General features: G+C 43.4%; 1 protein-coding gene across 1 annotated transcript; it reads left to right on the top strand.

Moving 5' to 3' along the window:
• The first annotated feature begins 7,204 nt into the window (after positions 1-7,204).
• Positions 7,205-10,487, top strand: LOC119300506 (neural Wiskott-Aldrich syndrome protein-like). The gene is made up of 3 exons (XM_037577454.1): positions 7,205-7,222; positions 9,432-9,756; positions 9,854-10,487. The coding sequence occupies exons 1-3, from the start codon at positions 7,205-7,207 to the stop codon at positions 10,393-10,395; spliced, it is 885 nt and encodes a 294-aa protein (XP_037433351.1). The 3' UTR covers positions 10,396-10,487.
• The last annotated feature ends 937 nt before the right edge of the window (positions 10,488-11,424 follow it).

The following is an 11,424-nucleotide window of genomic DNA, read 5'->3' as shown; positions in this document are numbered from 1 at the left end:
TTACTTTTTTTCTTTTTTTCTTTTCTGCTTTATTTATTTTTAGTTGTTTTTGCTGTATTTTGAGTTTCTTGGTGAATATTTTTGCTTTAGGTACAAAAAATTACAAACTTTCTGTTAGTGCCGGTAGTTTTCAAATTTGAATAGTTTAAATTTTGAATTATTTGAATTTTGTGTGAATCACTAGTTTGTGAATAACTTAACTTTGAAAATAGATTTTTCAGTGATTCTTTTTTCTTATGTTTAATATTAGTGTGTTTTATCATTATATTCAATTTGGTAATGCTTAGGTTATTTAAAAAATGAAATGCCTTTGTAACGGATGAGTTTTCGTCTGAAACCCTGATACTTCGAAAGAGATTGTCCATTTTGTACATGAAGTGCATCCAGTTTTTGCGGTAACCCTCTTTACTTTTTTGCACATGCTATGTGGGTGAAATTATGATACCATGCCAACTTTCAACCTTTTCTGAGTTCATTTGAAATGCTTTTCAATTTCAGGGTCATTTAGCTGAAAAAATCAGTAAATGCATGAAAGAATTTGTTTGCACATAAAATTTCTTCGCGTTTCAAATGCCAAAACACATAACTACCCTAACTATTACAGAGATTCCCTCCTGGGTGTGAAACACAGAAGAAAGTGATGATAGTGAAGACGATCACATCCCAGATCTTTGGGTGTGAAACTTTTTCTTCGCGTGTGTCCCTTTGCGCCGTAGCCATGGAAAATCTTCATCATTTAACTGGATGCTCGGGTCAATATTCACTGTGAATGGATCCATTTCATCAAACTTTTCATAATCTTCTGACATGTCTGTCTTGTCATCCACTCCCACGATGTTTCTCTTCCCAGAAAGAACTATGTGGCGCTTTGGCTCATCGTATGATGCATTCGCTTCCTTATCTTTTCTTTTTCTCGGCTTGGTAGACATATCCTTCACATAGAAAACCTGTGCCACATCATTAGCTAGGACGAATGGTTCGTCTGCATACGCAAGATTGTTGAGATCCACTATTGTCATTCCGTACTGCGGGTCTTCCGTTACCCCGCCTCGTGTAATATTGACCCATTTGCACCGAAACAAAGGGGCGTTCAAACCACGTCCATAGTCAAGTTCCCATATCTCCTCTATGTAACCATAATAATTTTCCTTTCCCGTCTTGGTTTCTGCATCAAAGCGGACACCACTATTTTGGTTGGTGCTCTTCTTATCTTGGGCGATCGTATAAAATGTATTACCATTTATCTCGTACCCTTTGAAAGTCATTATATTCAAAGATGGTAACTGGGACAGTGAGTACAGGTCATCTTCAATAGAGGCATCATGCATGGTACGTGTCTGCAACCAGCCGGCGAAACTCCTGGTTTTTTCACATGTAATCCAGCCATCAGACCGCTCCGGGTGTTTTGAGCGTAGAAAATTCTTGTGTTCGTCCATATACGGAGCCACCAAGGCGGAATTCTGTAGAACTGAGTAGTGTACTTCAGTTAGAGAATGTCCGTCCATACATATTATTTGATCCCCTCCTAGCGTGCCTTTTCCATCCAGTCTGCCCTTATGCCGCGATTCAGGAACACTAATCGGCTTAAGGTCAGGAATAAAGTCAATACAAAACTCAATGACCTCCTCATTTTCATGGCCCTTGAAGATGCTTCCTTCTGGCCTAGCACGGTTATGAACATATTTCTTTAAGACTCCCATGAACCTCTCAAAGGGGAACATATTGTGTAGAAATATAGGACCCAAAACGTTAATCTCTTTGCATTGGTGAACTAGGAGGTGCGTCATGATGTTGAAGAAGGATGGTGGGAACACCAACTCGAAACTGACAAGACATTGCACCAAATCATTCTCTAACCTTGGTATGATTTATGGATCGATTACCTTCTGAGAGATTGCATTGAGGAATGCACATAGCTTCACAATGGCTAATCGAACGTTTTCCGGTAGAAGCCCCCTCAATGCAACCTGAAGCAGTTGCGTCATAATCACGTGGCAGTTATGAGACTTTAGGATCTGGAACTTTTTCTCTGCCATGTTTATTATTCCCTTTATATTCGACGAGAAGCCAGACGGTACCTTAATACCGAGCAGGCATTCAAAAAAGATTTCCTTCTCTTCTTTGGTAAGAGCGTAGCTGGCATGACCCTGATGTATGCTGTCTTTTCCATGCATACGTTGCTGGTCCTCCCGTGCCTCAGGTGTATCTTTTGTCTTCCCATACACGCCCAAGAAGCCAAGAAGGGTCATGCAAAGATTCTTTGTCATGTGCATCACGTCGATTGCGGAGCAGACCTCTAGGTCTTTCCAATAGGGCAGGCCCCAAAATATAGATTTCTTCTTCCACATGGGTGCGCATCCGTCAGCGTCATTCGGAACAGGTTGTATGCCAGGACCCTTTCCAAAGACTACCTTCAAATCCTTGACCATATCATGTACATCAGCACTAGTACGGTGGCGAGGCTTCGTCCGGTGATCCGCCTCACCTTTGAAATGCTTGCCTTTCTTTCTTACGGCATGCCTGCTCGGAAGAAATCGACGATGTCCCAAGTACACATTCTTCTTACAATTAGCCAAATATATACTGTCGGTATCGTCCAAACAATGCGTGCATGCGCGGTATCCCTTGTTTGTCTGTACTGAAAGGTTACTGAGAGCAGGCCAATCATTGATGGTCACGAACAGCAACGCCTTTAGGTCAAATTCTTCCCCCATGTGCTCATCCCACGCACGTACACATGTTCCATTCCACAGCTGTAAGAGTTCTTCAACTAATGGCCTTAGGTACACATCAATATCGTTGCCGGGTTGCTTAGGGCATTGGATGAGCACTGGCATCATAATGAACTTCCGCTTCATGCACAACCAAGGAGGAAGGTTATACAAACATAGAGTCATAGGCCAGGTGCTATGGTTGCTGCTCTGCTCCCCAAAAGGATTAATGACATCTGCGCTTAGACCAAACCATACGTTCCTTGCATCATTTGCCAACTCCTTCTTGTACTTTCTCTTGATTTTTCTCCACTGCGACTCGTCAGCGGGTACTCTCAACTTTCCGTCTTTCTTACGGTCTTCTCTGTGCCATCGCATCGCCTTGGCATGCTCTTTGTTTTGGAACAAATGTTTCAACCGTGGTATTATAGGAGCATACCACATCACCTTGGCTGGAATCTTCTTCCTGGGGCGCTCGCCCTCGACATCACCAGGGTCATCGCGGCTGATCTTATAGCGCAATGCACCGCATACCGGGCAAGCGTTCAAATCCTCGTACTCACCGCGGTAGAGGATGCAATCATTAGGGCATGCATGTATCACCTGCACCTCTAACCCTAGAGGGCAGACAGCCTTCTTTGCTTCGTGTGTACTCTCGGGCAATTCGTTGTCCTTTGGAAGCATATTCTTTACCATTACCAGCAACTTTCCAAATCCCTTGTCAGATACACCATTATCTGCCTTCCATTGCAGCAATTCCAGTGTGGTGCCCAGCTTTTTCTTGTCACCTACGCAATTCTGGTACAACAATTTTTTGTGATCCTCTAACATGCGCTGCAACTTCTTCTTCTCCAAATCACTTGCGCAGTTTCTCTTTGCATCGACAATGGCCCGACCTAGCTCATCAACGGGCTCATCTTATGCCTCTTCTTCAGCTTCTTCCCGCATTGTCGGCTCAGCTTTTTCCCGCATTACCGGCTCAGCTTCTTCCCTCATTGTTGTATCATTGTATTCAGGGAACCCATGGCCAGGACAGTTGTCGTCGTCCTCTTCTTCTTCATTGTTTTCCATCATGACCCCTCTTTCTCCGTGCTTGGTCCAAACATTATATTGGGGCATGAAACCGGACTCAAACAGGTGGACGTGAATGGTTCTTGATGTAGAGTAATTGTGACCATTCTTACAGCCAGCACATGGACAAGGCATAAAACCATCCGCCTGCTTGTTCGCCTCAGCCGCAAGCAGAAAAGTATGCATGCCATTAATGAACTCGGGAGAGCATCGGTCATCGTACATCCATTGCCGGCTCATCTTCAATACACAGTACCGAAAACACCAAATTAATACAATACATAAAGTTCATACATAAAGTTCATACAACACTTAAATGCAACAAACAAATAATTCTCTTGCTAAAGAATTTAAATGCAACAACAAATGCGATCAAGATCGCAACTAAGGTAACAATTGATCCAACAGCATAATGATACCAAGCCTCACTATGAATGGCATATTTTCTAATCTTTCTAATCTTCAAGCGCATTTTCTCCATCTTAATCTTGTGATCATCGACGACATCGGCAACAAGCAACTCCAATTTCATCTTCTCCCCCACAATTCTTTTCAATTTTTCTTTCAAATCCTCGTTTTCTCTTTCAACTAAATTTAACCTCTCGACAATAGGGTCGGTTGGAATTTCCGTTTCAACTACCTCCTACATACAAATATCTATGTCAACTTGATGGGCATAATTTGTCATAAACACGAAATGCAACAAATAGTTTTAAAAGAGAATATACCACATCTGAATCATAACCCGGACGAGGGCCGACGGGGACGGATATCAAAACCATGGCACTATGTATAACAAACAACGTATGGGTAAGATAATTATACGAGTAACTATATATCCAAATCACACAAACATCAATTTTTTATATAAAACATTCATGAACAAGAGGCTCACCACAAGGTGGTGCCGGCGACGGGACATTGCGGGCGATCGACGGTGGTTATGACGGAGATTTAGAGGGCACTAAGTAAACCACACCTACATATGCAAACTAAGTGTTATTTTTGACCTCAAATTGCATAAAAATTGAATACTAGCACATATATATAATTCCTCCCAAATTACTAAACTCACAAATCAATCACTATATAAAGCATTGCAAGAGCTAATATAGCAATGAGAGATGAAAGGACAAAGTTGCTAACCTTTGTGATCATTTGAATGGATGGGGGCCTTCAAATCTTGACAAATTTTGGGCAAAATGTGTGATGAGCTTGAGAGGAAGAGGGGAAAGAACAGAGAGGGGAGGGGAAAGGGGAAGAAGAGAGCGACCTCGGGTGGACGAAGGGTGTATGTAGGACGACCTTTAGTACCGGTTCATGATACGACCCGGTACTAAAGGTGCTGGAGGGGCCCCGGACTGACAACATCCTGTCACCACTCACTTTAGTACCGGTTCATTGCACGAACCGGTGCTAAAGGTTCGCCACGAATCGGTACTAATGATGTCCGCCCGCCTAGCCGTTGGAACCGGCACTAATGGACACATTAGTGCCGACTCAAATTCAAACCGGCACTAATGTGCTTCACATTTGACCCTTTTTCTACTAGTGTGTGTTGAAGGATGGATACAGCTGGATGTAGGAATTGCTCGTTTTGGGTGAGATATTTTTTCCCCTGTATCCCCAACACCTGATTGCATAACCAGAAAGTTTCGGGAGTTTATAAGTAGGAATTCAAGTAGCTCCTAGGATATCTTTCCGACAGATGTATGATTCGAAATTGGGGTTCGACGTCTAGTGGTCCACCTATCCACGGTTGGTTTTACAGTGGTCTCGTTGTGTCTTAAAGAGTCCTTGGCTATGGTGACTCGTGGACGCTTCGTATGTCATGTGCACTACCTTGTACATGATGGTGTTGTACGATCGAGCCCGTGTGGGCCCCACCACAAAAAACTTCGGACGAAATCTCTATCATATGTTTTTTACGGCTTATTCTGCAAGCCAAATCCTTGTTTTTTTGTGGTATTCGAGTTGCTTCGAAGTCAAATGTGGATTCCATACCCTTTCTAAGCCGTGTTCTCATATTTCTTTGGTAATACTAATCCTTCTTGATCATTGAGTTTGTCATCTCAATTTCTTTTGAACTGGTGTGTCTCTCTTCAAGTGGATCCGATCTTTTTCAACATCCGCAAGATCAATTATCAGTTCTTCTCAACGGTGTTCATTTCATCCGTCCCAAGCTACCTTTGTTTTCCCGCCCTCCCACCCTTTTTCTTCAAGGACTCAGATGTCGTAATCAAGTATCCATCTTATGGATGCGAAGTTTCTTCATTGTTTTCATTCAATGTTCTCACCCGGTGATTTTTCATGAAGATACTAACGAAACTTCAAGTTATCATTATTCGTTCTTTTTCTTCTTCGGTGGATTCAATTCAATCTTTGGTAATCTTATCCCTTTCCTCATTTCACAATGCTTTCTCACACCGGTGCACCTCTTAATCATCCACCTCTTGCTATTCATGTTATCTGGAGTGCTGAAGATATCTCAGAAGACTCGTCTTTTCATTCAAGATCCGTTCAACCTATTTCGAGGTTGTTATCTCATTCAAGCCATTTAATTCAACCGGTGCAGTATCTTTCAAGTAATCGTTCAACGGTGTTTATCTTGAGTGGGCCCTAACCCATAGGTCTTTTCCCAGGATCTTACCTGACTCTTCTATTTTCCCGGAGTTACTTTCAAATTCTTCTGCAAGTTTGACGTAAGAATGAATTATCATCAGTCATATGTTTTTCTCCAAGATCTTCAAATTATTTTCACCGTTGGCTCAACTTCCTCATTATTCATTCTCCTGGAGTATCTTAACAATTCAAGGTGGTGTTTCTCATCGTCATTCTCAACATTTGAAGACCCAAGAAGAGTTTCTCTTAAATCTTGCTCCATTCTCTTCAAGATTCATGGTTCCAGCTTAATGTCATCCTCTCATAATTGTTTTCGATTGTGAGAATTCTTTTCACCTATCCGGAGCAATTTAGGAGTCTTTTCATTTTGATTCTCCGAAGGTCATCATTTCAGAATTATTCATTCTCAGTTTTCAGCTCTTTTTCTCTAAATCTTATCGGTGCATCATTCAAGTATTCTCTAATCAGCTCGCGATCTCTTCGTTCACTTGTATCTAAATTCCCTCAAGTATCTTCATTCATTTTCCAATTCTTCCGGGTGAATTGTGCTTTTGCTACTTTCATGTTCAATTCTTACGGTGGTTCGTTCAACATTCCTCTTCCGTTGTGCTCATATCAATTCATTCGCTGTTTCAATCCTATCGGTGGATCGTTGAAGATTTTTTAATCAAGTTTGCTCTATATCTATATTAAATCCTTTGCTACGGGAATAAGTAGTATGCCAAATCCGCTTCTTGTCATCAATTTAAATTGGTGAAGGATAAGCATAAGGTAATTCTTATTATTTCTTCATCCAAGCAATGGACTCATCTTCCAGAGTTTGTTCACGATGAGTAAATTTGCGTTTTCAATTGTTTCATCTTTTCTTTTCCCGGAGTTCCAAACTCTCATCATCACAAAGCTCCATCTAAATCATTCCAAGGATTCACCTTGTGTTTTCAACTTCTCTTTCTTTCTATCATTCTTCTATTACCGGAGTTCTTTCAGCTTTCCTTTCGTTTGATCATTCGTCTATTACCGGAGTTTCTTCATGGAGGCTCTACATGATGGCTCATCAAAGATTTAATTCCTTCTAGAGTGTTCATCGAGATTCTTTTTAGAGGAGCTCAAGTATTCTTCATCTTGCATTCCGAAGTGCAATTCTTTCTATCTTATCTTTTTCAGGTGGTGTTATGTCTTTCTTGACAATTTTCCCTTCATGTTTCATGATTCAAAATTTGTCAGGAATGAGATATTTAAACCCATCATTTTTCTTCCTTGGAGTTATCTTGGTCTAGATTTCACCTAAAGCCTTCCCTAAGGAATGTTGCTGTTGTGGTGCTTCTCAATGACCCAAGCTTGCTCTTTATCCTCTTGGTGGAACAAGTTTTCATCTCTTCATTGATCTCAACCAAGCAACTGTTTTCGTTAGTGGCAGAATTTCACCTCATAATTTTGAGACGTTTTACATAAGCCCATTACAAGCTTATTCATTTTGTTGTTGGTTTTCCAGCAACTCCGTTATAACGTTCTTGTAAGGGTGCCCTACAAACTCATTTGTGTCAGAAGTGGGCATTTTCTACACCATTCTTTCATTCCAATGATCTATCTTCTATTCTTTATTCCGGAGGCATTTTCATGTTGCTCTTCTCTCTCATCATCTCGAATTGTGAGGATCGTGTTCTTTTCGTGCTTATCATTTCAACCGGAGTGTTGTATCTGTCATTCCTCTTCTAACCGGACTCTCATCCAAGTGCTTTCTTTTGCCAAGCTCATATTCTTTACCTTCCATTCTCAACCGGAGTGCTGTCTGGAATCTTTCTTACACATGGTGCCATTCTTTCAATAGTTCCGGAGGTAGTGTGTTGTTGTTTTCATCAAGTATCCTCTCATCTTGTCAAGATCATGTTCGATTCCTTCCATTTACAATGAGAGTGATGTCCAAATTATATCATTCCTTTTCCTCCTCTATCTTGTTTCTACCGGAGTGTTGTCGTAATTGATCCTTATCATTCCGTGTACATCTCGTTTCAACCGGAGTGCTTGCATGTACTTCTTATCCATTGTACCCTTTTTCTTATGTCTTTCAACCTACAAGGTTCTCGTGATGTTCCTTGTTCCTCTTTTATAACGGAGTGTTTTCGACTTTGTTTATCTTCGTTGTATTCTTTCTTTCAATTTGTTCAACCTCTCAAGGTTCGTGGTTTCACTCGTTTGTCAAAGAAGCAACTTAGTTTTACCTCTTTTTCTTCCTCTTCCGTTTTTCTCCGGTGCCATCCTAGATCTCGGGACGAGATCCTCTTGTAGTGGTGGAGTGTTGTAACGCCCCGAGACCGATGCGCCAGGTGTCTTTCAGTTTTTCGCCGTCGTTGCCATGTCATCCACTTGCGTGTTGCATCTTGGCATGTCATCAGGTGCATTGCATCATCATGTTTTCAAAACTTGCATCCGTCCGGGTACCCCAGTTCCTTCTGTTGTCCGTTTTGAGCCCAGACACACTTGCACGCGCCCGCGGCACCTCCAAAATATTATTTTATAAGTGGCCGGAAAATGTTCTCGAAATGGGTTGAAAGTTGGCGTGCAGTCTTATTTTAGTGTAGGTAGACCGCCTGTCGAATTTCATCGTGTTCGGAGTCCATTTGATGCCCCAACGGATAACTATAGCGACAATATAGTCGGTCTTACGTCGGACATTTTCGGTCTCCGGAAACAGTCGCCGGGTCTCTCTCTCTTCTCTTCTCTCAGCCCAAAGCTTTCTGCACAGTCCGCTATCAACCGCCAGGCCCCGAAACCCCTCCTTGTATAGTGCTTCGACACCCTCGTGTGCGTGTCCGAAAACTGTCCCAAACCCGACTTGGGCAGTTGTCACTGTTGGACTCAGAACATCCCCAATCATCTACAAAACGACTCCGTTCTTCTTTTTGGGCTACCTAGCCTATTTTTTCCCGTCCGTCCGATTACGATCGAAGGGACCTAACCGGCCTAAACTAATCTGATTTGCTATATACAGTTCCCTTTGTCCATTTCTAGACTAACCCTAAATTCTAGGCAGCTTGTCCCGTCGAGCCGCCGCCACTCCTCTCCTCGGGATCCCAGCAACCATCTTCACCCTCGTTTTCCTCACCGCACCAACCACCAGCCAGATCCACCAGCCGCCGCTGTGATCTGATCTGTTGGATCAGGATACAACGGCAGCCAGCGACCCAGCCACCCACGCTTCCCCCGCAGCTCTCGTTCCGATCTGAATCGAGGCACTACCTCCGGCCTATAGCCGCGTGGAGCTCCTCTGCGCCGAGCTGCAGCAGGCCTCGAGCGACCCCGCTGGAGAGCGCCACCGCCGGAGTTGCTCCGTTCCTTCGCCCTCATCCACCAGGTCAGGCCGCCCGCCTTTCTCTCCCTGTCCTCCTCTTCTTCTCGTTGCTCCCCTTCTCTGACATTTTCCTCGTCTCCTCTCCTTCTTGCTTCTCTAGGCAGGAACCCCAAGGCCGCCGCGGCCAAGCCATGGAACCTCTCCGCCGCCAAGAACCACCGCAACTACTCTGTTCCCTACCTCGACGACCCTCTCCGTGATCGGGTCCGGCGAGCTCCGCGTCTGAAGCTGCCTCCTGCGTCCCTGCAATCGAGCGGCAGCAGTTCAGGCGGAGGATGTCGCCACTACCTCGACCCCTGCCTGGATTCCCCTCCGCCGGCCCAGCCGCGTCGTCCAGCGCCCGGATCCGCCACTTCCTCCGATCGTCGTTCCCATCTCCGGCCTCCACTCACCGGCTCTCTGCTCCCCTGCTTCCCCTGCAGCGAACAGCAAGGCGCCATGGCCCTCGTCGACCGCACGCTCCTGGGTCGCTTCCCCCCATTGCCAGATACGGCCCTGCGCCTCCTTTACCGGCCTCTCTTGTTGGCCTCTCTTCCACCAAACGGGCCAAGGCCCAGGGTGAGCAGCCCCCAAGCGCCCTTCCTCTTGTTTTTTTTCACCTGTTGGGCCAGCCAAATTCGGCCTGTGTATGTTTTTTTCTAGCGTCTGTGAATTTGTCTACTTTTTTTTCAGAGAGACCAGTTTTACAGGAAACCCCCTAAGCTTCATGCATTTAATAACTAAATAACCGTGCATCTGTTTAAAATTATCTACATATGAAAGTTGCTTAGAATTTTGTGCAGTTTCATAATATGTCATTTTCATCCATGTTCAAAATTCTTAGAATGATGTTTGATTAAATTTTTCTCATATGCCATGTCAAAATGATTTAATTCATAACTATTTAACCGTAGCTCCAAACTTAACAAACTTTATATGTAAATGGGGTAGAAAAATGCCTAGTTTAACATGGTGGCTTTACTTTGCATGTTTAATAACTCTAAAATTATGTTTAGGGCATAACAGTATCAAACCTTAAAATATGCATATGGGGTTTTACCGGAATCATTGTTTGATGTTTCCGGCCTCATTTAAAATTGCCTAGACAGGTAGTTTTCATTTGCTTCACCTCTTGCCATGCTAACCAACATTTAATATTGTTGAGTACATAAACGGGAGTGAACTAAATAATTGATGTCGTGTTCCGTCAATATGCAACTCGTTGCATATTGAGCTCCACTTAACTTGTAGTGTTGTTTGTGCACTTTGCCATGCCATGCTTCATTAAACCAGACATGTATCATACTTGGTTGTGCATCATGCCATGTTGATGCGATGGTTGTTTACTATGTTGTTTGCTTCTTTTCGGTGTTGCTTCTTTGGGTTAGTTCCGATAACGTCGCGTTTGTGAGGATTTGTTCGACTTCGTCCGTTTGTCTTCTTCATGGACTCGTTCTTCTTCCTTGCGGGATCTCAGGCAAGATGACCATACCCTCGAAATCACTTCTATCTTTGCTTGCTAGTTGTTCGCTCTATTTCTATATCGCGATACCTACCACTTGCTATATCATGCCTCCCATATTGCCATGTCAAGCCTCTAACCCACCTTTCCTAGCAAACCGTTGTTTGGCTATGTTACCGCTTTTGCTCAGCCCCTCTTATAGCGTTGCTAGTTGCAGGTGAAGATGAAGT

The sequence above is a fragment of the Triticum dicoccoides genome, chromosome 5A (assembly GCF_002162155.2).
Source record: "Triticum dicoccoides isolate Atlit2015 ecotype Zavitan chromosome 5A, WEW_v2.0, whole genome shotgun sequence".
Taxonomy (NCBI): Eukaryota; Viridiplantae; Streptophyta; class Magnoliopsida; order Poales; family Poaceae; genus Triticum; species Triticum dicoccoides.
The sequence above is the reverse complement of the archived record's forward strand: the minus strand, read 5'-3'. Positions and strand labels throughout refer to the sequence as shown.